The sequence below is a fragment of the Bos grunniens genome, chromosome 12 (assembly GCF_055505025.1).
Source record: "Bos grunniens cultivar Pamir isolate PY7600 chromosome 12, Bosgru_T2T1.0, whole genome shotgun sequence".
In the NCBI taxonomy this organism is placed as follows: Eukaryota; Metazoa; Chordata; class Mammalia; order Artiodactyla; family Bovidae; genus Bos; species Bos grunniens.
The window spans coordinates 26,085,210-26,112,635 of record NC_141176.1 but is presented as its reverse complement, the minus strand read 5'-3'; the positions used below and the strand labels follow the sequence as shown (position 1 = coordinate 26,112,635).

Here is a 27,426-nt window from a genome sequence, read left to right as displayed (position 1 = left end):
GCAGGGCTGAGAGTTGACAAGAGGAATGTTGAATTCCTATACCCTAAAGAAAGGGAGCTTAAACTAACTCACTATTATAAAATGTCAAATATACTGTATCTGAAAGTTTCTTCTTTATAGTTTCTGTAATCTATACAATAGCAAATGAACTACAGGTTTGTATACACAGAGCTACTGTGTGGAAAAGGCAATGGCACCCCACTCCAGTACTCTTACCTGGAAAATCCCATGGATGGAGGAGCCTGGTGGGCTACAGTCCATGGGGTCGCTGAGAGTCAGACACGACTGAGCGACTTCACTTTCACTTTTCACTCTTATGCATTGGAGAAGGAAATGGCAACCCACTCCAGTGTTCTTGCCTTGAGAATCCCAGGGACAGGGGAGCCTGGTGGGCTGCCGTCTATGGGGTCGCACAGAGTTGGACATGATTGAAGCGACTTAGCAGCAGCAGCAGAGCTACTGTGTAAAAGGAACTTTCCAGGGTGCTAAGAGGATTTTAAGATATAGACCTAACTCTCAAGGAATGTTCATTGGTTATGAAAGAGAACAAACTAATTGGCAGTAGGTTGCTTATTACACATATAATATGAATAAGTTACAAGCTGGAATCAAGATTATGAAGAGAAATATCAACAACCTCAGATATGTGCTCAGTTCAGTTCAGTCGCTCAGTCGTGTCCGACTCTTTGCGACCCCATGAATCGAAGCACGCCAGGCCTCCCTATCCATCACCAACTCCCAGAGTTCCCCCAAACTTATGTGCATCGAGTCGGTGATGCCATCCAGCCATCTCATCTTCTGTCATCCCCTTCTCCTCCTGCCCCCAATCCCTCCCAGCATCAGGGTCTTTTCCAATGAGTCAACTCTTTGCATGAGGTGGCCAAAATATTGGAGTTTCAGCCTCAGCATCAGTCCTTCCAATGAACACCCACTCTAATGGCAGAAAGCAAAGAGAACCTAAAGAACCTCTTGATGAGGGTGAAAGAGGAAAGTGAAAAAGCTGTGCTTAAAACTAAATATTAAAAAACTATGATCATGGCATCTGGCCCCATCACTTCATGGCAAATAGAAGAGGAAAAGGTGGAAGCAGTGACAGATTTCCTCTTCTTGGGTCCTAAAATCACTGAGGATGATGACTGCAGCCATGAAATTAGAAACAGTTGCCTCTTGTTAGGAAAGCTATGACAAACCTAGAGAGTGTGTTAAAAAGCAAAGACATCACTTTGCCAACAGAGGTCCATATAGTCAAGGCTATTGTCTTTCCAGTAGTCATGTACGGTTGTACGAGCTGGACCATAAAGAAGGTAGAGTGCCAAAGAATTGATGCTTTTGAACTGTGGTGCTGGGGATGACTCATGAGAGTCCCTTGGATAGCAAGGAGATCAAACCAGTCAATATTAAGGGAAATCAACTTTGAATACTCATTGGATGGATTGATGCTGAAGCTGAAGCACCAATACTTTGGCCACCTGATGCAAAGAGCCAACACATTGGGAAAAAACCCTAATGCTGGGAAAGGTTGAAGGCAGAAGGAGAAGAGGATGACAGAGGATGAGATGGTTGGATGACATCACCAATGCAAGGGACATGAACTTGGGCAAACTCCGGGAGATGGTAAGGGACAGGGAGGCCTGGCATGCTGCAGCCCATGGGGTCATGAAGAGTCAGACACAACGTGGCGACTGAACGACAATAATAATTATAATATATGAACCTCCATGGTGGCTCAGTCGTAAAGAATCCACCTGCCAGTACAGGAGACACGGGTTTGATCCCTGGGTTGGAAAGAGTTCCTGGAGAAGGAAATGGCCAGTATTCTTACCTGGGAAATCCCATAGACATAGGAGCCTGGCAGGCTACAGTCCATTGGGTCACAAAAGAGTTGAGTGTGACTTAGTGACTAAACAACACAATGGTTGTAATATATGACATTAAGTGGAGTCAGAAATAAATTTATCATAATTAATTTAAGCTAGTGAAGCTTAAACTTCAAAGCTCCTTAAGTTTCAGGGGCCTCTTCTTATCACTTGCCCTTAATTGTACGTCTGTAGTTTTATGCTCCTTTTCTTAAAGAGCCCCTCTCCTACAAATTGCTTGTATCATAAAATCCAGATCTAACTCTCAATGCAAAGAAGGATCTCTCTCTCAAGGAATCCTGGATGCTTCACTGAAGCAAATGAGAGGGCTAGGAAAGGGTGTAAAACATCTATGTACACCTGGGTCTGTTTCTTCCCATAACTGATCTAAGTACATAATTCAGCTGTTACATACATTTCTTACATACTTCCCCAAAATGTTCTGACAATATTAACAAAACAATGGCTATTTCATTTTTAAGCCATATCTAATACTTAACAGGAATTCCCTGGTAGCTAGTTGGTAAAGAATCTGCCTGCGGTGCACGAGACCCAGATTAAATCCCTGGGTTGGGAAGATCCCTTGGAGAAAGAAATTGGCAACCTACTCCAGTATTCTTGCCTGGAAAATCCCATGGACAGAGAAGCGTGGTGGGCTTCAGTCCACGGGGTCTCAAGAGTCGCACACGACTTAGCAACTAAACTGCCACCAATACTCAACAAAATCACATTGGAAAAATTAGTAATGATATTTTTATAGGATCCAGACAAGAACCAAAAATGAGAAAATAAATAAAAATAATGGGTCTGCCCCAGACATACCTTCCCTGGGGCTTCAGTGCCATGGGCAGGATAGCAATATGAGCTGGAGATGGCTTTCTTACTCTTCACAAAGTCGGCTTCAGCAGGCACTCAGCTCTCAGTTATAGAGAGAGGGGAATACTGGAGGTTTCTGTTCTCTGTACTGGCTGCTGGGAAAGGCTAGCTCCAGAATCATCGCACCTTTTCAGTTTTCCTTTATGTGTATCGGTATTAAAATTAAGAGGAGAAAAGAGAGAGGTCATAAACAGAACATGGAAAGAATGTGAGCTCTTCAAATGTAGCTCTCTCACCCGCTATGCAGACTTAGGCTTGTTTCCTAAGCTCTCTGAACCTCTGTTTCCTCTTCTTTACAATGAACACAACAGTATTCACATGGAGTTGTAAGTTAGGTGCAATAATGTAGGTAAGGCATCCGTCATAATGCCCAACACACAGTGGCATTCAGTGACTAGGGGCCAATAAAGCAGAATTCTGTAACTCTCAGTTGAGAGTTCGTGATTGAAAGCAATCTAGTGATGAAGATCGGTTTAATTTTATTTTAATAAAATCAAAAGCAACAATTTTTAATAAAATATGAAATGCTTCTCATGCAATAAATGACTGTTTTTTCATCTGTGTAGATTTCCAAGTTAACGAAAGTCTTAAACATCAAATTACTGAAGTTAAATGTTTATTTAAATTTGAGATACACATTTATTTAAATGAAATATTTTATTGCATTTATAATATTCTTACTCTTCCTTCACCCACTTAACATTTGAAGAGCACAGGAGCAATTAAAGTAAGTTCCTCATCAGTAAAATATATTAGACCCCTCTTCAGATTAGACATCACAAGTTCAAGTTTTATTCATTACATGTGCAGGTTAGAGGTCATATGTATTGTTTGACATGATGGGCAGCTAATGAAACAACCCATCATTGACATATCTTTTCAGTACTCAACCAACACTGAGTGTAGAGATTTTTCTCCAAATTTATACAGATTTTCCTCATGGAGATGTGACTTTGTGGCAAAATCTACCTTAAAGCATGATATATGCCACTGTTTCAGTTATCTACATACACCCATGAATTTTACTCTGCAATTAGAGTGGTTATGTGGCTTTGACATGAAGCACAGCCCCTTGCTCACTAAAGTGTAAATGGAATTTTCCTATTTCCTAGTCAAGCCCTCTGATAAATGAAATAGTTTCATCACAAGAGCCAAATCTTACTAATATTGACATGAGCATAGGACATCACACACACACCCATTCATTGTGTGGAAAAAATATGTTTTGTTAACACAGGAGTTGTTTGATTGACAGATGATGATAACCATTACCATTATTTCCCAAATTATTATGCCACTTTAAAAAGGAAGTGATAATGCCTCGAGGTTTAGAAATGTGATAATGCAAATGGATGCACTGAAGTGTGAATACTCTCAACTGTCCACCCTTGATATTGTCAAACGCCGACACACCACATAGAAAAGGGTTTATTTACCTTGTTAGCGTAGGGAGTGCTCAACTAGGCAATGTGGTGCAAGTTTCTACGGTCATTTTATCTTTCTCATTATAAATTAACAATATCTATGATGAAGTTAGTTTTATTTGCATTAGCATGTAATTTACCTAATGCTCAGGCTTTAACAAAACATGAAAAATGGGCAAAACTAAGTATATTGGTAGCTGACTCTGATGATATAAAACTGGTTAGAACATGAAAATGTGAATGTATAAGTTTAATTATATACCATCTGCCAAAAAAAGCTACAGCCAAGTAAGAAATCTGTTCTAAATGTATGTTGAAGGTCGCCTTAACATAGAACCCAATCTGAAAATCATTTTTGTTAGACTGCCTTCTGTTGCAAAACTGACGGATAAGTACTATTTTAAGAAAAGGTTCAGTTGAGTCCAGTCGCTCAGTCATGTCCGACTCTTTGCGACCCCATGAACTGCAGCACGCCAGGCCTCCCTGTCCATCACCAACTCCTGGAGTTCACCCAAACCCATGTCCATTGAGTCAGTGATGCCGTCTGACCATCTCATCCTCTATCGTCCACTTCTCCTCCTGCCCTCAATCTTTCCCAGCATTAGGGTCTTTTCAAATGAGTCAGCTCTTCGTTTCAAGTGGCCAAAGGATTGGAGTTTCAGCTTCAACATCAGTCCTACCAATAAACACCCAGGACTGATCTCCTTTAGGATGGACTGGTTGGATCTTCTTGCAGTCCAAGGGACTCTCAAGAGTCTTCCACAACACCACAGTTCAAAAGCATCAATTCTTCAGTGCTCAGCTTTCTTTATAGTCCAACTCTCACATCCATACACGGCCACTGGAAAAACCATAGTCTTGACTAGACGGACCTTTGTTGGCAAAGTGATGTCTCTGCTTTTTAATATGCTGACTAGGTTGGTCATAACTTGCCTTCCAAGGAATAAACGTCTTTTAATTTCATGGCTGCAGTCACCATCTGCAGTGATTTTGGAGCCCAGAAAAATCAAGTCAGCCACTGTTTCCACTCTCTCCCCATCTAATTGCCATGAAGTGATGGGACCAGATGCCATGATCTTCGTTTTCTGAACATTGAGTTTTAAGCCAACTTTTTCTCTCTCTTTGACTTTCATCAAGAGGCTCTTTAGTTCTTCTTCACTTTATGCCATAAGGGTGGTATCATCTGCATATCTAAGGTTATTGACATTTCTCCCGACAATCTTGATTCCAGCTTGTGATTCCTCCAGCCCAGTGTTTTTCAAGATGTACTCTGCATAGAAGTTAAATAAGCAGGGTGACAATATACAGCCTTGACGTACTCCTTTTCCTATTTGGAAGCGGTCTGTTGTTCCATGTCCAGTTCTAACTGTTGCTTCCTGACCTGCATACAGGTTTCTCAAGAGGCAAGTCAGATAGTCTGGTATTCCCATCTCTTTCAGAATTTTCCACAGTTTATTGTGATCCACACGGTCAAAGGCTTTGGCATAGTCAATAAAGCAGAAAGAGATGTTTTTCTGGAACTCTCTTCTTTTTCCATGATCCAGCGGATGTTGGCAATTTGATCTCTGGTTCCTCTGCCTTTTCTAAAACCAGCTTGAACTGGAAGTTCACGGTTCACATATTGCTGAAGCCTGGCTTGGAGAATTTTGAGCATTACTTTACTAGCGTGTGAGATGAGTCCAATTGTGCGGTAGTTTGAGCATTCTTTGGCATTGCCTTTCTTTGGGATTGGAATGAAAACTGACCTTTTCCAGTCCTGTGGCCACTGCCGAGTTTTCCAAATTTGCTGGCATATTGAGTGCAGCGCTTTCACAGCATCATCTTTCAGGATTTGGAATAGCTCAACTGGAATTCCATCACCTCCACTAGCTTTGTTTGTAGTGATGCTTTCTGAGGCCCACTTGACTTCACATTCCAGGATGTCTGGCTCTAGGTGAGTGATCACACCATCGTGCTTATCTGGATCATGAAGATCTTTTTTGTATAGTTCTTCTGTGTATTCTTGCCACCTCTTCTTAATATGTTCTGCTTCTGTTAGGTCCATACCATTTCTTCCTTTATTGAGCCCATCTTTGCATGAAATGTTCCCTTGGTGTCTCTAATTTTCTTGAAGAGATCTGCAGTCTTTCCCATTCTATTGTTTTCCTCTGTTTTTTGGCGTTGATCTCTGAGGAAGGCTTTCTTATCTCTCCTTGCTATTCTTTGGAACTCTGCATTCAAATGGGTATATCTTTCCTTTTTTCCTTTGCTTAAGGCAAGATATGTATTGGCAAAATCTGGATACTGTTTTGGGTTTCCCAGGTGGTACTAGTGGTAAAGAACCTACCCGCCAATGTATGAAGGGGTTGGGTTCAATACCTGCTTCTGGAAGATCCAGGCAGAAGGAGTACATGGCAACCTACTCCAGTATTCTTGTCTGGAGAATCCTGTGGGCAGAGGATACTGTTTCAAACTCATGGAATAATCCAAACTGAAGGCAATAATTTGCAAGGGGTACTATGCAAAAGGGCACCAGTTTCAAATTAATAATTGTATCCATTCACTTATTCTTTCATTACATAAGCATTTATTGCACAGCTACTCTGTGCCAGGCAGTAGAAAGAAAAAGACAGTTAAGAACTGGCCCATACCCTGAATAGCTGACAGTCATTTTTAGTTCACCTGGTTGTGTATTATGCTCCTTTCCTTCTAATTGGAAAGAAGAAAAACCACAAAAAGTGCAGACAAAGAAACAAGTTGATTCACATTCACTATAGTAGCCAGGACTTTCCTGTAGCTCAAACGGTAGAGAATCTGCCAACAATGCAGGAGACCAGGGTTCATTCCCGGGAGCGGGAAGATCCTCTGCAGAAGGGAATGGCAAGCCATTCTCTTGTCTGAAGAATCCCATGGACAGAGGAGCCTGGCACACTACAGCCTGTGAGGTTGCAAAGAGTTGGACCTGCCTGAGTGACTAACACAGAAACATAGTACCCAGAAGGGCTTCCCAGGTGGTTCTAGTGGTAAAGAACCCTCCTGCTAATGCAGGAGACAGAAGACAGGGAGGTTCGATTCCAGGGTCGGGTCCCTGGGGTAGGAAATGGCAGGCTCCATTATTTTGCCTGGAGACTCCCATGGACAGAGGTGCCTGGCAGGCTACAGTCTATATATAGGGTCTCAAGGAGTTGGGCATGACTGAAGTGACTTAGCAGAGAAGGCAATGGCACCCCACTCCAGTACTCTTGCCTGGAAAATTCCATGGACGGAGGAGCCTGGTGGGCTGCAGTCCATGGGGTCGCTAAGAGTCAGACACGACTGAGCGACTTCACTTTCACTTTCCACCTTCATGCATTGGAGAAAGAAATGGCAACCCACTCCAGTGTTCTTGCCTGGAGAATCCCAGGGACGGGCGAGCCTGGTGAGCTGACGTCTATGGGGTCCCACAGAGTCGGACACGACTGAAGCGACTTAGCAGCAGCAGCAGCAGCAAAGCGACTTAGTATGCACACACATACACACAGAAATAGCGATACATTTTTGGTTTGTTTTCTTCTCCACTGTTGTTTGTTGGGGACACATAGAGGGTGACAGGGAGCCTTAAGGATTTACACAGAAGTCCCCACCCAGTCCTAATTTGTCCGCTTATGCTAAAGTCTGCTTAGCCTCTTTTCTCATGCCTTCCCATTTAGCTAAGTGTCCTATCCTTTCAGAAAGGGAGATAGAGAGGTGAAAATACTGCAACCTGTCCTACTTTTAAAAATGTAACCTGTTAAAAAAGGAACTGGGAACAGCTGGAGCACTTTTCTCCTGTGTGCTGTATGTGCTTTTATTTCACCTGCCATGTGTCACATCTAAAATATAGCATCATTGTGGCAAAATTAGGCCAGAGTCAGTCTCTTTGAACCTTGTTTCCCAGCTGAAATGGAACAGTGAGTAGTGATGATCTTGAAACTTACAGACTCATCATCACCCCACTATTTAGCACTTTGACATCTTTTAGAACTGACACATGAAGATTTAAGGTATTTTATTTTTACCTCTATTGTTTTTATGTAAAATTGAGTACTTTTCACTAAGATATTTTAAACTAACTTTCTTAGGAATTATTCCAGGGTAATGATAACAGCAAAATGATAACATTTCATGCAAAGATGGGCTTGATAAAGGACAGAAACGGTATGGACCTAACAGAAGCAGAAGATATTAAGAAGAGGTGGCAGGAATACACAGAAGAACTGTACAAAAAAGATCTTCACGACCCAGAGAATCACGATGGTATGATCACTCACCTAGAGCCAGACATCCTGGAATGTGAAGTCAAGTGGGCCTCAGAAAGCATCACTACAAACAAAGCTAGTGGAGGTGATGGAATTCCAGTTGAGCTATTCCAAATCCTGAAAGATGATGCTGTGAAAGTGCTACACTCAGTATGCCAGCAAATTTGGAAAACTCAGCAGTGGCCACAGGACTGGAAAAGGTCAGTTTTCATTCCAATCCCAAAGAAAGGCAATGCCAAAGAATGCTCAAACTACCGCACAATTGGACTCATCTCACACGCTAGTAAAGTAATGCTCAAAATTCTCCAAGCCAGGCTTCAGCAACATGTGAACCGAGAACTTCCAGATGTTCAAGCTGGTTTTAGAAAAGGCAGAGGAACCAGAGATCAAATTGCCAACATCCGCTGGATCATGGAAAAAGAAGAGAGTTCTAGAAAAACATCTCTTTCTGCTTTATTGACTATGCCAAAGCCTTTGACCATGTGGATCACAATAAACTGTGGAAAATTCTGAAAGAGATGGGAACACCAGACCACCTGACTTGCCTCTTGAGAAACCTGTATGCAGGTCAGGAAGCAACAGTTAGAACTGGACATGGAACAACAGACCGCTTCCAAATAGGAAAAGGAGTACGTCAAGGCTGTATATTGTCACCCTGCTTATTCAACTTGTATACAGAGTACATCATGTACTCTGGGCTGGTGGAAGCACAAGCTGGAATCAAGATTGCCGGGAGAAATATCAATAACCTCGGATATGCAGATGACACCACCCTTACGGCAGAAAGTGATGAAGAAATAAAAAGCCTCTTGATGAAAGTGAAAGAGGAGAGTGAAAAAGTTGGCTTAAATCTCAACATTCAGAAAACGAAAATCATGGCCTCTGGTCCCATCACTTCATGGGAAATAGATAGGGAAAGAGTGGAAACAGAGGCTGACTTGATTTTTTTGGGCTCCAAAATCACTGCAAATGGTGACTGCAGCCATGAAGTTAAAAGACGCTTACTCCTTGGAAGAAAAGTTATGACCAACCTAGATAGCATATTCAAAAGCAGAGACATTACTTTGCCAACAAAGGTCCGTCTAGTCAAGGCTATGGTTTTTCCAGTGGTCATGTATGGATGTGAGAGTTGGACTGTGAAGAAGGCTGAGTGCGGAAGAATTGATGCTTTTGAACTGTGTGTTGGAGAAGACTCTTGAGAGTCCCTTGGACTCCAAGGAGATCCAACCAGTCCATTCTGAAGATCAGCCCTGGGATTTCTTTGGAAGGACTGATGCTAAAGCTGAAACTCCAGTACTTTGGCCACCTCATGCGAAGAGCTGACTCATTGGAAAAGACTCTGATGCTGGGAGGGATTGGGGGCAAGAGGAGAAGGGGACGACAAAGGATGAGATGGCTGGATGGCATCACTGACTTGATGGACATGAGTCTGAATGGACTCCAGGAGTTGGTGATGGACAGGGAGGCCTGGCGTGCTGCGATTCATGGGGTCGCAAAGAGTCAGACACGGCTGAGCAACTGAACTGCACTGAACTGAATAATAACAGCCCACATTTCACATGTACTGTTATGTGCCAGGCATAGTGCTAAAGCAGTGTACATAGATTTTCTCATTCTATCCCCACAGTTCTAGGAGAAATTGTACTAGTTAACACAGATTGTATTTCCTTCTTATTTCTTACCTATAATTTCTCCACAATAGGTAGAATGTACTTTTTTTTTTTTAATTAAATGCCTATTGACTACGTTATCTCCTAGATGCTCTCCACATTTCCTAAACGCTGAGACAACCATGTCAAATAGAAGCAGAGGAGGCAACAGCAATGCCTGGAGTGAGCCACTCTCCCTCTGCAGAGACTTCGGTCCCATGTGGAACCAACCCATGTACTAACGTGCTCATAAACTTTGCTAATCAAATTGCAACTTTGGCTCAAAGTTTATCTTTTTTCATAATATAATTAATTGTGTTTATTCACCCTATGAAAAAGTATTAAAAGAAATACACTCGGTTAAAGCCAACAAAATATAATTTTTAACACTTCCTTTTATTAATGCTTCATTACTTCAGACTCCATTTCTTAAGAATGTAAGTGGGAACAGTGTTGTGATTAGCGGAATTTCACCTGATGATTAAAGGCCATATTAAGCAAGTTAATAGTGTGCATAAAACTGCAAAGGGGAGATTTAATCTATTTAAGAGACCAAAATATTCACATATTTTGCAACCACAAATTTCCAATTTAAAAGCATTCTTATCAATAAGAACAACTTAAAACATAAGCACTATTGGTTAGAATTTGAAAGATTTTTTTTGGTTTTTACATTCCATTTTTATTTTATTTTGACTTTTTATTATAAAACTTTTCAAAAGAAAAGCACCAACAGTTATTAATACCCACTTACCCAATACCTAGATGTTAATTATTAACATTTTAGCTTTTTTTTGTTTTACCGAAGTGCTTTTAAGGTAAATTAAAGATATTACACTTTATCCCTAAATATTTTAATAAGAAAAATACATTTTCCTCCATTACCAGAATACTATCTTTACACCTAACAAAACTTTATGGTATTTCCCTAATATTATCTAAAACTGTGACCATAGTCAGGTTTTTCTAGTTACCTACTGTATGTCTTTAAAAATTGGTTTGTTCAAGATAGTATTTAGTCAAGGACCACAGAGTAATTTTTTTTTTAATGAGCAATTTATTTTTTCTTATCCCTTTTTTAATTGTAGTGTAGTTGATATACAATATTATATTAGTAACAGAGGTACAAAACAGTGATTCAAAATTTTTATAGGTTATATTCCATTTAAAGTTATTATATATACTGGCTATATTCTCTTTGCTGTACAATATAACCCTGTAACTTATTTATTTTGTCATGGTAGTGTAAGCCTCTTGACGAAAGTGAAAGAGGAGAGTGAAAAAGTTGGCTTAAAGCTCAACATTCAGAAAACTAAGATCATGGCATCTGGTCCCATCATGTCATGGCAAATAGATAGGGAAACAGTAGAAAGTGTCAGACTTTATTTTTGGGAGCTCCAAAATCACTGCAGATGGTGATTGCAGCCATGAAATTAAAAGGCACTTACTCCTTGGAAGGAAAGTTATGACCAACCTAGATAGCATATTCAAAAGCAGAGACATTACTTGGCCAACAAAGGTCCGTCTAGTCAAGGCTATGGTTTTTCCAGTAATCATGTATGAACGTGAGAGTTGGACTGTGAAGAAAGCTGAGCACTGAAGAATTGATGCTTTTGAACTGTGGTGTTGGAGAAGACTCTTGAGAGTCCCTTGGACTCCAAGGAGATCCAACCAGTCCATTCTAATGGAGATCAGTCCTGGGTGTTCTTTGGAAGGACTGATGCTGAGGCTGTAACTCTAATACTTTGGCCACCTCGTGCAAAGACCTGACTCATTGGAAAAGACCCTGATGCTGGGAGGGATTGGGGGCAGGAGGAAAAGGGGATGACAGAGGATGAGATGGCCGGATGGCATCACCAACTCGATGGACATGAGTTTGAGTGAACTCCGGGAGTTGGTGATGGACAGGGAGGCCTGGCGTGCTGCGATTCATGGGGTTGCAGAGAGTCGGACACAACTGAGCGACTGAACTGAACTGAACTGAAAAGAACAGAAGGGAAAAGAAAATAGGAAAAGGAAACCAAAAAAAAAGTTAACAATCAAAAATATATACTATAATTATTCTAACCAGAATTTTTCAAAGTACATTTTAGGAGACACTAGTTCTATTGCATTTAGTAGCAAAACAAAAGAAAGATGATGTTCTAGTAGGAATAGACACAGTTAAGCAATGCTATTTACAGTAATATTTCTCAGAGCCTTTAGTAATGTAAATCTCCATAAGCATTTGTCAGGAATTTTGTCCCATACAATAAAAATCACAGTTTATCAGGAAACAAAGCTTTTTATGATACTATTGCTGAAACAAATCTCTCTCTCAGTATTCAAAACAGGTAAATTAAGTGATTGAGCAGAGAAAATCCTCAACAGCATTTCTTCAGTAAATTTAATAGTGTTTCATGTAGACATGATAATGTTACACATGTAATTTCCATCAATTTTATATTGAAAATAGTGCTTTTTACAAGCTATACAGGCTTTATAGCAGTGTTAGAATTTGAATTATAATAATAAAGTATAGAGGTAAAATTATTTTAAATTTTGCATTGTTATTATCATAATTTTCTGCAATATGTTAAGCATCAACTTGACATACAAATTCACAAGGACAAAATAGCAAATCTAGTAGCAAGCTGTAAACTTTCAGTTATAAATTTCATGTGGGAATTCCTAAAAAGCCCAGAGCTGGCTATATCTAAATGCCTACTGTTTGAGAGAAAATAAAACTGATTGTTGCTATGGTAGTTATGATGAAAATCGAAAAAGATTGCAAAATAATGTGTAAATTTCATTAAGTGTAGTTTTAGGTGTTCTGTTTTTTAAATCATAATTCTACCTTATTTATTTACTAAATCCAAGTGGTATTGACATTGCATTAGTTGCTCAATTTTTAAAAGGGTAACAAATTTGCAGCCTTATCACTTTATACATGGGTTAAGTAGGTGGTGTATGGGCTTCCCAGGTGATGCAGTGGTAAAGAATCCACCTGCCGATGCAGGAGACGCTGGAGACATAGGTTCAATCCCTGGGTCGGGCTCCTGGAGGAGGAAATGGCAACCTGCTCCAGTATTCTTGCCTGGAAATTTCCATGGAGAGAGGAGATTTGCAGGCTACAGTCTGTGCAGTCACAAAGAGTCAGACAAGTGAGTGACTGAGTAGATAGGTATAGGTAGGTGACTAATTGATTGATGATAGGTAGGTAAATAAGTGGGTAGATAGTTTGGTACATAGGCCAAACAGATGGATAGACATAGATAGATAGATATATCTATTTGGATCTCATAAGAAGATATGTCATCTGTGATGAAACTCATTTCCCAAACAGATATTTTGAAGCATTTTTCCTTTAAATAAAGTATTGCTTCTTGATTGAAGTAAAATAATAGAAAAATAATAAGTACAAGCCAAACTATTTATACTTGTTTTATAAAATGTATTTCTAAATGCATTGGATGAAAATTCAACAGTAGACATGTATTTTAAGAAATTACTCGTGGAGGCATATATAAGCTTTGATACAGGGCAGCTGTTTCCTACAACATATTATTCTGTAAAACACTCCAATAAAATGACTTTGATGGAACTTGAATAAAATAAAAAGCGTACAGATTTATTTTTACTTTTTCTACTTTCAAGTAGTTGAGGGAAGCCTGGAAAAGATTAGAAGAAGAGCCATGAGGCCCTTTTGGGGGTTTGGTTTTGTGAGGCCTTGCAGAACAGTGTCAGGTAAGGTCAATCCTGAGAGATTGTGTAGACATTTTATGCATATGAAAGATCTATAAGCCTATTCAAGACAGAATAAAGTACTCAACATTTAAATGCTCTGAAAAAATAATTATATTATAATTTATAATATTGAATTAGAAAAACTTATCTGCATATCTAAAAAGTATAAAATATGTGCATGCATGCTCAGTCATATCCAATTCTTTGCAACCCCTTGGACTGTAGCCTGCCAGGCTCCTCTATCCGTGGAATTTTTCAGGCAAAATACTGGAGTTGTTTCCCATTTCCCTCTCCAGGGGATCATCCCGATCCATGAATTGAGCCCACATCTCCTGCTTTGGCAAGCAGATTCTTTACCACTGTGCCACCTGAGAATACCATAAAATATATAGGCCAGTTTAAATGAACAACTTACTATTTTAATTTGTAATAGAACTCAACATTAATTTTATTGTAGTAATTGCCCTTTTACCAAAAAATTATATGTTTATGTTAAATATTATTAATACTTTGTTGACATTTAATGAAGTTACATTGCTTTCTGTATGCAAGTAAAAAATTTTTGAGAGATAGGCAGTAACATTTAGCAGAGAATAAGGTTTAAGCCTTAGAATATTTAAAAACTATATTTAAGCCAAAGTTTTGAAAACATTATTTAGTCTTTGTTAAGTCATAATTAAGTTTAAGGAAAAATAACATAATTTATAAATAGTTTTAATATTCAGGATAAGAATCCTTGCAAATAAGAGTTTATTATGAAAATTTTAAAAGACTTTTTAACTGCTGACATCATGGTATTGTTTGAATTAGTCCCCTGAGACCCAAAGAAAAAGCTTACAAGCAATTTATTAATCTTTCTCTCTTGTGTAACATTATTTGTCTTCCACTGAAACACCAATTTTCTACTACTTCTCTTGTTAAAATTAAGCCCTGGGGGGAACTTCATAGCTAACTAGTAATATTACATTTTGAAATAAAGGAATTATATATTTTACATACTATTCATCTTTTGCTTTCTAGAGAAACTTTTGTTTCTTACAGTATGCAACCTAAAACAAAGCAGTGCAGCTATTAGGTTTATATGAATGGGTTCCATATGCCAATAAGTCAAAATCAGACAAAAACTTAAGCTAAGGCAGTTTGCTATTTGAAATCGTGAGTACTATATGTTAGAAAATCTTGATAAATGGTGTCCTGGGAAGTTTGAGACAATGGTCCAACTAACATATACTTTGTTGAAAAAAAAAAATATATATATATACACACACATATGTAGTATCCTGAGCATTTTACCATGTGTTCCACTGTAGGGATTAATGTCGTAGTCAGTAGTGTAGTGGTGTTGCTAAGACAAGACTTAATGGCCTTAACACAATGCTTTCCAGGGAATCTGAATTGTCTGGATTATTTCCACCAGCCTCAGATTTCCAGGTGAATTTAATAAAAGAATACTTGCTACATCTGTGTAATAATGGGACTAAAATTCCAACATGGTTTCCATATGTGTGACTACTGTCTTTCACACTCTGGGTAACTGGCTATTAAGACAAGATTTTTCTAATGTGATGGTCACATGGTCAACTGCTTCTTCACTTTCTCACTCGATTTCCTGTGATCAAGCTAAATATTCATTATGGCTGTGGTTAGGTAGACAAAATAACACCAAAATACTGGTTTTGCCTTAACAGTTTAAACTGGCTCATCTCTGAGAATCTAGTTTATGGAAACTTTCAATAAAACCTAGAAACCCTGCATACATAAATCATTTCTTGAGTGAATTTTAACAAATGTAGTGATTATCAAAATCAAATGTCAATATCAAAATCAAATTTGGTAAAAATATAATGCAAAATAACACATAGTCTATTGTTAAAATGAATTCACAGTAAATACTTTCAAGTAAAGAGTTATAATGTTGAATATCTAATATGACTATATTAAACACAGTGCTTCTTTTTCTCTTTTTACAGCCGATCGGTGCTTTGAACCCAAAGAGAGCTGTGTTTTATGCGGAGCGCTACGAGACCTGGGAAGATGATCAGAGTCCTCCCTACCATTACAACACACATTATTCTACGGCAACATCCACCTTATCCTGGCTTGTTCGAATCGTGAGTGCCTTCATTAAGTTACAGTTTGCCTTTAATATCTCAGTATTTAATATAAGGAAATTAAATAAAAATCAAATATACTTATTAGTTTTAAGCAGAGATTAGAGACCACTGAAGTAGAAATGAAAGATGCCAAACTCTAGCAAAACCTGATTCCTTTTTGTTAATGAGTTGCCTTATTTGCAAAATTGGGTTAGAAAGATAGATTGAGTTTCTTAAACCTAAACCATTTACAAAAGGAACCAGACTCCTAGATTGTGTCCTTAATATCCAGTGTTTCCTTTCTCACTGATTGTCACCGGCTGGCGTTCTTCCCAGCCCTCCCAGTCTTGCTTCATGAGACTGTGTATTTTAAAAACAGTTAATGTTTTTGAAGACTTTCTGTTGCTTTGTCTTTCTCCTAAGACATAAATAAATTCAAATCTCTCCAATCTTTTAAATGCATACTTACACATGACTCAACAGGCTAAGAATCTGCCTGCAATGCAGGAGACGGGAGTTCGATTCCTGGGTCAGGAAGATCCCCTGGAGGAGGAAATGGCAACCCACTCCAGTATTCTTGCCTGGAGAATCCCATGGACAGAGGAGCCTGGCGGGCTACAGTCCACGGGGTCATAAAAGAGTTGGACACAACTGAGCGACTAAGCACGCAGTTTACACGTACACATACTTTCATACATATGCACATACATACATGCCTCCTCCCAGCCCCCACCCACTCTTTAGTGACTTCCCATGTCTCCCCCTGCATAGTCAAAGGTACTATCCGGTTCTGCACTGTGCTGGTCTATCACCACATTCAGTCTTTATCCTGCTTGATGCAGGTTCCACTCCCACCACTTTGCTGAACTATCTCTGTGAAGGGCACCATGGCAGAGCTCCATGGTGTATCTGAAGCATGTGTCACCATTGATCACCTCCTCCCACTTGAAGTTTCTCCATCTCATGGCTCCTCTGACAGTATCCTCTGTTGATTTCCCTTCTGTCATTCTAACTGTCCTGCCCTATCTCATGCTCAGTTTTCTTTTTCTCAATATTTCTGTTCCCCAGAATTTTCCTATGTGTTATCTGGACTATATCATTCAGTTCTAAACTGATGACTGCCAGCTTCTCTCTTATTGCAGACACTTCTCTTGGGCTCCTAACCTGAATTTCTAAGATATGAATATATTTGCTTATTTCTGTGTCTTTCTGTATTTTTGTACCTGAACACCTCGCAGTACTATAAAGAACATTTCCAAAAATAAATTTCTCATCTCCCTCATAAATGTGCAGGGGTGTTTCCTACTGATTACTTATCTAAATAATCTGCATTTATCACACCCAGTTAGTTACCTAACCTGGATATTTTCTCCATTTTATCAGCTCCTTACATCTAGTCTGACATCACATGTGATAGGTTCTACCATCTACAGTCTATCTCCATTCTCTATTAACTTTGGTACTTCCTTAGTTCAGGTTCCTCTTCTTTCTCATCTATATTAATGCAAAAAATCTTAGCAAAATTTCTTTGCCTTGGTTTTGCCCTCTTCAATCTAGTTTAGTTGAGAGCAATTACTAGAGTCAGATGGCCAGATATTTTTAAAACTATAAATGACTGTGGAGTAAATGTCTCAGTCAATACAATCAATATATATAATGCTATCTCCTCTTACCAAAATATACTTCAGACTACTCTGTTGCATGAGGCTGATTTGCCTCAGAAACACATTGACAAAGTAGGGAATGCATCTCCAACTGACAAGGGTTTTTTTCCCCACTGCCTAAAAAAACAGTTTGGTTTGGAGAGTTTCCTCAAGCAAATTGAACTCATAACAAACATGTAGTATGTGTATGTTTTAGGTAACTTGTAAATTAATGGTAGGTAATGTACTATAAATAATTACTGTTATGAAAAAAGCTTGTCAGAATTATGATTCAGTTTAATTGGATGCCTGTTTTATATTTTTCATAATCCTAAACCAACGTAAGAAATTAAAGTTTAGCTTAGTCTGTAAGGAAACAAACTCAAATCTTATTTTAAAAAACAAAGTCTATAATTATAAACTAAAGGAAAAGACATAAAACTTTTTTAGACCAAAGTTGTTTGTCTAATTTGTTCAAAAATTCACCTTAACTATGTAAATTTGGATCCTTTTATAAAAATGTTTCTGAGCTAGCCATTTAAGAATTTTTTTAACTATAGGACTTTAGAGAAGTTCTATTTTTAAAAAACTTTCTGTTAATTTGGGGGGAATATTAGATTTATACGTGTCTGTTTACCACTATAAACCAATCAGAACAAAACACCTTTAGTTTATGGGTTGTAATAACTTATTAATTCTCTCCAGGTGTAAGAAAATAACTAGATGCTCATAAAAAGAGATAAAGGCTTTTCTGAATTACAGTCACACATATATAGAGAACTTTATAGCAGCAGTTTCAGCCACAGGTCAAAACTAAACACAGAAACCCAAAAATTCACCAGTCAAGATTTCAAACAGCTGGTGTCCTTTACAATAAATGTAAAATATTTTATCTGAGCTCAAAAATAGACCAACAAGAAAACAAAAAGCAAGAAACAGTTATTGCTGTAATGAGCCATCACCCTGTGGAGGCGTAAGACACCTTTTTAGGGCATCTTGGGATTAAAAAGTCAGGAACCATTTCTGAAAAAACCACTATCAAGTCAGTTGGTTTGAGAATTATATGACAGTATATTATACATATTATGTATTATAGTATTTTGAAATATATAAAATATTCAGTGGCTTTTGTATAATCAAATAAGTCTAAAATTGGTTTTCTAAGAATTTAAATATGAATTTATAAAAATGCTTATTATCAACAGCTTGATTTAAGTTAACACTTCTATCCCTGATAAACTAAACATTTTATCAAATAATAAATTATAATTCACCCCTAAATGTATTTCTTATTCTAGAGAAATGGAGTAAATGGAGTAGAGAAATTTGACTCTCTGCAGGGGTACAGCAGAAATGCTACCCTTGTTTACCCTACACACTCCCTTTTAGAATTGTCTATAGCTGTGCTGAACAGCAGAAATGTAATGCAAGCCACTTATGTATATAATTTAAATTTTCTAGTAGCCACATTTAAGAGTAAAAAGAAACAAGAAGTAAGAAGAGTAAGAGTAAAAAGGTGAGATTAGTTTCATAAATATATTTGTTAGCCCAATAGATCCAAAATGTTGTAATTTCAACATGTAACCAATATAAAAATTGTAAATAAGATATTTCACTTTTTTTTTTTTTTTTGGTATTCTTTGAAATCCAGATGTATTTTCTATTTATAGCACAGTCAGCTTGAACTCACCATATTTTAAGTACTCAGTAGTCACATGTGACCTGCATTGAAAGAAGAAATCTATAGGGTTGCTTTTATGGGAACTCATTTAGCCAATGCATCTCAAGTTGTACTGTTATAAATAGAAGTATCACAGTCTAATAGCTTACTAAGTGTTTAACCTAATGGCCCAGGGAATTGTGATTTCCTCACTCCCATCTCAAGGAGTTTATGAAGTAGAAAATACATTAAAATTTGTGTCAATGAAAATTTGTTCATAAAAATAAAATATAGATTAAAATAAATATCTTTTCTTTATCTTTCAAGCCTTCTAGACCCAAAGTCATTAAACTCATTATTAGTTTCAGTCAATATATTTAGTATGACATTGATAATAATTGCTTTAAAATGCAAATTAGCTATATACCTCATTACTTGAAATTTAAAAGTATTATTTTAGACACACCACCAGTAAAGTCACTTGTCTAAATTACACGTTTCTGAAAAAGCTGTTTCTCTGCTAACCTGCTGTTGGGCAAATGATGAATAAACTATTATAGAATTTTAGAGTTTGTTCAGCATTAAATAGTATAAAAGGACACATTTTACTTAGAATATTTTTGCTTTAAATCTTACCCTGAATATAAAATATATTCAATGAAGTAATTAAATTGGACTCTTATATCCTTTAGTAACCTATTCAAGTTCCACATTCAGTATATTCAACCTACCTGTTCAAACTCCATTATCAAACATTTAATCATAATTTTTAGGAAGTTAAATAGGTTGTACAACAAGTTAATTGATAAATTGTTTAGAATTGGGGACTTACTTCATAAATTATGAGTTGTCTTGAAATCCTACCCAAAAGCCTATTTAAACTGTAATATATCTTCGGCAGTATATATTTGTAGTGGGGAAAAAAAAATAGTAAGAGCACTTAATGCAAACATTGTAATTAAGACCAAAATGTAATGCTACTGAATAGAATATTGCCATCCTGTTTCTCTTGATTGCTGATACTTAACGGACAATGTATGTTTACTTTGAGAAAGATGAGGATTCTTAAACAAGAGCCTGGTGTATGGGAAACACAAAGGTTTCTGAAGATTCTAAAAGATACTTCTGATTTCTTTTGAAAACACTGGGAGAAAATAAACTTCTGAAGTTAAACACAGCACAGTGTAAACAATGATTCCTCCATTTCAGAGAGTGTGATCTTTCTCAGATGTAAAACGGGGATAATTACACCCACTTAAAGGATAATAGGGATGATTGAGTTAGTTAACTGAGATAATACAGTGCCATGCACAAAAAGTGCTCATAACTTTAGTTCCCTTCCCTTTGGTCTTTATTATGCTTTATATAACTTCAAGGTATATGTATCTTTTCTTTGATAAAATTATGTCCCGGCACTATTACCAAGGAATGAGGTTTGTTTCAAATGAAACAAAGAGAAAGAAGAGGGCAGAGGGGGTATAAAAAAGACTCTTCTGGATGACTGAGTGGAAGTCATGTAAGACAGAAAAATAAAGGAGTTGTCTAAAGAGCAGAGGGGAAGAGTGACAGAGTTGGATGGCCCAGGAAGGGTGAGTTGTCTGCGATCAGATCATGGGAGGGCTTCTCTGGTGGCTCAGATGGTAAAGAATCTGCCTGCAATGCAGGAGATATGGGTTCAGTCCCTGGTCGGGAAGATCCCCTAGAGAAGGGAATGGCAACCCACTCCAGTATCCTTGCTTAGAGAATTCCAAGGACAGAGGAGCCCTGGCGGGCTATAGTCCATTGGGTCGCAGAGTCACACACGACTGAGCGAGTAACTCTTTCACTTTCTTTGCACATCATTGGAAGGCAGGACAGATTGTTAGTGTCCTTGCAGGCACTGAAGGTTATGACCTAATTCAATAGGCCTCGTACTTCCCATGTAGGACAGGCTAGTTTGACTTTCTGTCCCCGAGGAAGAGTTGGAAGGTTAGGGTAGATGTAATCAGGAGAAAGAAGTCTGCCATCAGCCGTTTATACTGCAGGACAGAACCTGAAGTTTTTAAATCCCAACAAGTCCAAGTATTTTAATTTCTGAAATTTCTGTTTATTTGTCCACCTTATCTCCAAAGCAAAAATTTTCTAGAAGAATGATAAAATATCTAATATGGTGATATACACATAGAAAGAAAGGAACATGAGTTCAATCCCGGGGTCAGGAAGATCCCCTGGAGGAGGAAGTGGCAACCCACTCCAGTATTCTTGCCTCGAGAATCCCATGGACAGAGGAGACTGGCGGGCTACAGGCTATGGGGGTCACAAAAAGTCAAACATGTCTGAGTGACTGAGCATACACATTGAAAATGGTTTGATCAACATGTGTCAGGTGAATAAATATTAAAGTTTCTTAAACTTAATATAGAGCTTGATCCTCTGTGTTAGTCAAGCATGAATCAAATGAAACAGAAGGTCCTTGGACTGTGCCTTGAAGGTAATATGGAAACACATGGAAAAAGGTAATCTCTGCAGTGAGCAGGGCTTGAAAGATCATTACCCACTTATAAACAAATAGGTTATCCCTTTCTGTTAGTACTCTACCACTGTAGCAGCTGGAGGCCTTTGGAAATAATGAGAATATATATCAGTAAAGAAGTATGTGACCCTCAAACAGTTGTTAACCAGATCCTTTTAAAGGCTATGTGGAACAGCAAAAAATGTGGAATTCTTCAATATTCTGTGTTTTGGGTACAACCAGATTCATCAACTTCATGACCAGAAGTAATAATTCTTCAATTTCAGGTGTATTTTCACTGTGCCCATCTGCACTTATTCTTGGCATGACTTCACTAAGGGTTCAGAACTAAGGAAGGGTTTGATAATTCAGGCTAGGGTAGAGATCAGCTTTTAGTGGTTGATGATAAGAAGTAAGACTCTTCATATATAAATGGGTCTTCATTCATATCTATAATAGGTTAAAAATCATGAAGACAACTTGAATCCCTCTAAATTATTCTCTACCTACCACCTACAAAGAAAACATAAATGCCCTTACATCAGCATCCTAGAATAACGAAGAAGTGGATTCTGAAGATGCAACTTTTTGGTCAAACTAGTAGTTAAAAACTGACTAGAAAAACTGTATCTTACTCTTATCCAACCATACTCCTTCTCCCAGCAGTACCTTGTATGTTTATGTATATTCAAAAACATTAGTTAAGCACTAACTGTGACCCAAGCACCATGCTTGGCTCTAAGGATAGAGGGATGAATAAGACCTAAGGAACTGTCAGTCTGGCTGCAGCCCAACATGGGTACTTGACACCAGGCATGAAGCTGGTCATCATCGTCACCACTCTGTGTCATCTCTGATGCTACAGCCTTTCTCAATATTATTTAATCTGAATTACCCGCCAGGTATTGTTATTCCCGGTTAACACAGATGAAGGAACTGAGATGTGGTTACTTCATATTGCTACCTACTTGAGGTTAAGTAACTTGCTTACGAGAGGTGAATGGTTCCACCAAGATTCAAACTTAGATCTGTCATATTTCATTCAGTTTACTCTTGCTATTTCTAGAGTTTTTCTATCCCCACTTTAATTTAGTGATAAGATATGCTGCATTGACTACCTTATATTTAATAGGGAGTCTAAAATTTACAAAGTAAATTAATTAGTGAAAGACATCCCTAAATTATTTTTCCATACTTATTTTTGGTGGCATCTACTTGTCTGTCAAATCACTTAAAATCTTAAAACAACAATATAGACCTACTGGATGCATATTTGATTTTGAGGTAAATCAAAATCTATTTTTATTTATAAAATCAAAATTTACCTATATAGTGTTATATCATTCTTCATCTTATCTCTTTCACCATACTTTTCTGTTATTCAGTATTAGACATGAAAATTGGTGGCATGTTACAAAGTTATAAAATTGATGACATCCAGCCATACTAAATTTCAGGAAGATATTGAGGAATATAAATATTTATAGCTGTTGCCGGACAACTGGACTTTACGATGAGTGACAAAAAGAGGAGTTTAAAGAGACAGAGTATGTTTTACAGATATAAAAGAATGAACAGAGATCATATATTAAGAAAATAAAACCTACATATGTAGAAAAGATTTCTTAATGTTATTGAACCTAGGAGTGACATGTCATTTATCCTAGATTTAAGAGAGGGACTGAACCATAGGAAAGTAAATAAATACTCATCTTTGTTATGATGAGTAACATAACAAAAAAGCAGTAAATTTAAATGCATTAGGACCTTGTGATAACGTTATTCCTAGGTTTCCTGCTAAGGGAATATGTACTTAATGATGGACACCATGTTGCAGTAAGGTAATAGTCACAGAATACTAGAAGGACTGGAGTTGATCTAGTCCTATCTGATTTGTTTTAGTGTCATTTCATTCATTCCTTCAGCAGATTGTTTTAATACATTGAGCAGCTTGGATGTACCAGGAGTTCTTCTAAGTGTTGGAGATGAAACAGTGAATCTGGTAGTTGTTGTTACTCAGTCATGTTCGACTCTTTGCGACCCCGTGAACTGCGGCATGCCAGGCTTCCTTCACCATCTCCCAGAGTTTGCTCAAACTCGTGTCAATTGAGTTGGTGATGCCATCCAACCATCTCATCCTATGTTGTCGCCTTCTTCTCTTGCCTTCAATCTTTCCCAGCATCAGGGTCTTTTCCAATAAATCAGATCTTTGCATCAAGTGGCCAAAGTATTGGAGCTTCTGCTTCAGCATCAGTCCTTCCAATGAATATTCAGGGTTAATTTTCTTTAGGATTGACTGGTTGGATCTTCTTGCAGTCCAAGGGACTCTTAAGAGTCTTCTCCAACACCACAGTTCGAAAGTATTGATTCTTCAGTGTTCAGCCTCCTTTATGGTCCAACTCTCACATCCATACATGACTACTGGAAAAGCCATAGCTTTGGCTATGTGAACCTTTATTGGCAAAGTAATGCCTCTGCTTTTTAATACGCTGTCTAGGTTTGTCATAGCTTTTCTTCCAAGGAGCATTGGAACCTATTCATATAGTGGGGAAGATGGACAAGAAAAAGAAAAACAAATATATATTAATGCATGTATATGAGATCTAATAAATGGTACTGGTGTACCTATTTGCAGGACAGGAACAGAGATGCAGACATAGAGAACAGAAAGGTGGACTTGAGGGTAAGGGGGAATGAATTGAGAGATTGGGATTGACGTATGTCCTGTGTAAAACAGCTAGTGGGAAGCTGTTGTATAGCACAGGGAGCTCAATTCAGTGCTCTGTGATACCTAGATGGGTGGGATGGAGGGGTGGGATGGGATGGAGTGATGGGGTGGGAGGGAGGGGATATATGTATACATATAGCTGATTCACTTTGTTGTACAGCTGAAATTAACACAACATTATAAAGCAACTATACCCCAGTAAAAAATGTTTAAAAATCAATTTCAAAAAACAGTCACAAATTCTTCAGGGATGTTAGAGGAAATATATGTTGCCATTTGAACATAGGAGAGCTTGGCAAATCAAGGGAGGTCTTTCAGAAGGAAACAACATCTTGGGCTGAGACTTAAAGGATAAGAAGAGCTATCCCATACAGAGGACAAGAAATGACACCAGCATGGCAAGACCTAGGATGTGAATAAGGGAATGGCAAGAGATAAAGAGTTAAGCAGGTTCCATATCACTCAGGCTCTCAAGACAAATCAAATAGTTTCTGCTTTTTCCTAAGAGTTCTGAAAAGCTATGGCAGGATTTCAGTCAAGGAGATTTGCATTTTAGAAACATCAAGTCATAATATAGTAAGTTTAGGAGACTTTCAGGTAGTCTTAAGATGGACATCCCCTATGCAATTTTCACACCATAGTGTCAGAGAGATTTTCTTATTGCAGTGTTACTATGTGTGGCCTTAGTTATGAGAAAGTAGATCTGAGTTATATGTTGACAGCAATGCAAAGTCATTCGTCATAAAATCACAGAGCACTAGAACTCCATCATTTTATAAATCAGAAGACTGAAGGCCAAGAAGCAACATAAGCTGCCAAGGCTGCAGAGTGACAGGTGATTGAGCGACCCAGAGTGACTCAGACCAGCCCCTCCTGACAGGATCCTGCCTCAAAAGACAGGATCAAAAGGGTGTCAAAAGGGTTTCAAAATGGTTTCCACCTCAAAAGGTTTCCAAAAAAGTCATGTTTTACAAAGAAAGAGAACAGTTGTGTTCAGAAGGGTCAAATTATTGATTTCCTTTTCTTTTTTTTTTTTTCGTTTAGGAACCCTTCACAACCTTCTTCCTGAATGCAAATGATGGAAAATTTGACCATCCTAATCGAACATTCTCGTCCGTCGCGAGGTCTTGGAGAACTAGTCAGAGAGATACTTCTGATGTAAAGGTAAGCTCTTTTATTTGTTGATATTAATTTCAAACTGTGTTGAAATTTTTATTTGTTTAAGTGGGTGTATAAGATACTTTATTCTGCAGCTTTGTTCCATCATATTTTAAAATTATGTGGTACACCTAAGAGGAACTTGAAAATAATTTTGAGTGTCACAGAAAATGACTCAAGATTCTTTTATATTACTCAGTTAAGATGTTTTTGTTATTTTAAAAAATTCCCATCTAATTTAGATCGAATAATCGGTAGATGGAAAGAAAAGCCTATAAATTGCCTTTCCTGCTGTTAACTCAATATTTGGCCCATTCCAGAAAACACAGCAGGAATTGGATTTGACCTTAATGTGTCATATTGTTATAGCTTGCCCAGCTTTGGGTTTACGTAGCCTGGGGCAATTAATAAAGCATTAATGACAAGACCCATTTAAAATGTAGGCTTTTCTGTACAGCCTTAGCTTTTACTTGACTGTGCCTGGGGATACTACGCAACAATACACATTAGATTAAACCAACACACACATAATATCCTGGGCCAGCCGGAGAGCAGAGTCATTTTACTGTTTCTACTGGCTTACCTATTGGTATATATAAAGATGTATTACTCCTTTGTATGGACTTTCATTTTTTAAAAAATAGTCTCATTCAAAACATTAAAATACATTTGTTCTTCAATTTTTTCCTCATTTTTTTCTGATAAGATTATATGATCCGGTTATTACATAGATATATGTTTTTTATTTTAATCCCTTTTTCTTCAGACTTTTCTCATCACTGCCACTCATGCTGCTGAATATACAAATGTTATAGTATCATTCCATTTAGTGTTTTAATCCAACAAAAGGTAGTGAATTAAAGTAAAAATTGTCATTTACATGTTTATGCTTTATTGCAAACATTTTTAAAAGGCAGTTACAGTGTTACTGAACTATAAGAAATTGAATGAGTACAACTATTATTTAGTTTCTTTCAAAGCAGAAAACAAAAAGAATGGATCCAAGTAAACTGCAGCATCTTTATGTGTCTTATTTGTTGCTGTCAGAGTTTGCATAAATGAATATTAGTTTATATGTACAATGTATTCACATTTAGAAATAAGATAATTTAATATTCATTCTTACTATATGAAACTCTGAAGGCCCATATTTTCCTCCTATCAAACTTATGATTTCACTAAGGAATTCAACTCTGAAAGATCCATAAACCATCATTTAAACTGATTTACAAAGAATGATATCAAGAAGAGAATCCATTTCTTATTTAATAATGCTTTGAGAATTAACATAAAATGGGGAGTCAGTAGGCTTTTAGAATTAACACAGTAACTTTAAAAAGCATTCAATAGCTATTTTAAATGTGAATTAAATATTCTTATCTATATTTTAAGGCTTTCTATCATACATAAGATTATTAATTATCTTAATTCAGACCTGTGTCCATATTATATCAAACTTTCAAGTGAAAATGCTTGTTTTCTTGACACCATTTTCTTGACTCTTGACATCATCAGGAAACAGAAACTTGGTTTTTCAACTTCATTCAAACGTTCACCCTCACAAGCCCACACGTGAGTCAGTCATCCTAATTTATGTATGTAGGTAGAGTTTTAGGCTTTACCTTCTATCCTAAGAATTTTATTGATTCTTCTGATCACCAGGTATCTCGCCTAGTTACATGTCAGTCTCGGGACCAGTGTTTTTATATTTCTAAAGAAAAATGCCTCTGCAGTATCTCCTAATGTAGATTTAAGGTCTTGTATAAAAGAGAACTAGGACAAAGGGAATGGTTTTATTCTCTCTTTGTTAGCGTCGGTCTTGTCCTGCGGTAATGAGTGCAAGCTGGGCAGAGAAGGAGCCACGGT

The 27,426-nt window shown here is 37.7% G+C and overlaps 1 protein-coding gene across 9 annotated transcripts in view; it reads left to right on the top strand.

The window, feature by feature from the left end:
• Window positions 1-27,426, top strand: part of NBEA (neurobeachin) — a 672,061-nt gene that overhangs the window by 570,276 nt on the left and 74,359 nt on the right. For all 9 annotated transcript variants that reach the window (XM_086329378.1, XM_086329374.1, XM_086329377.1 and 6 more), the window contains 2 exons: window positions 15,758-15,898; window positions 25,447-25,566. In XM_086329378.1, coding sequence (XP_086185504.1) covers window positions 15,758-15,898; window positions 25,447-25,566 — 261 coding nt within the window. The remainder of the gene's footprint in view (window positions 1-15,757; window positions 15,899-25,446; window positions 25,567-27,426) is intronic.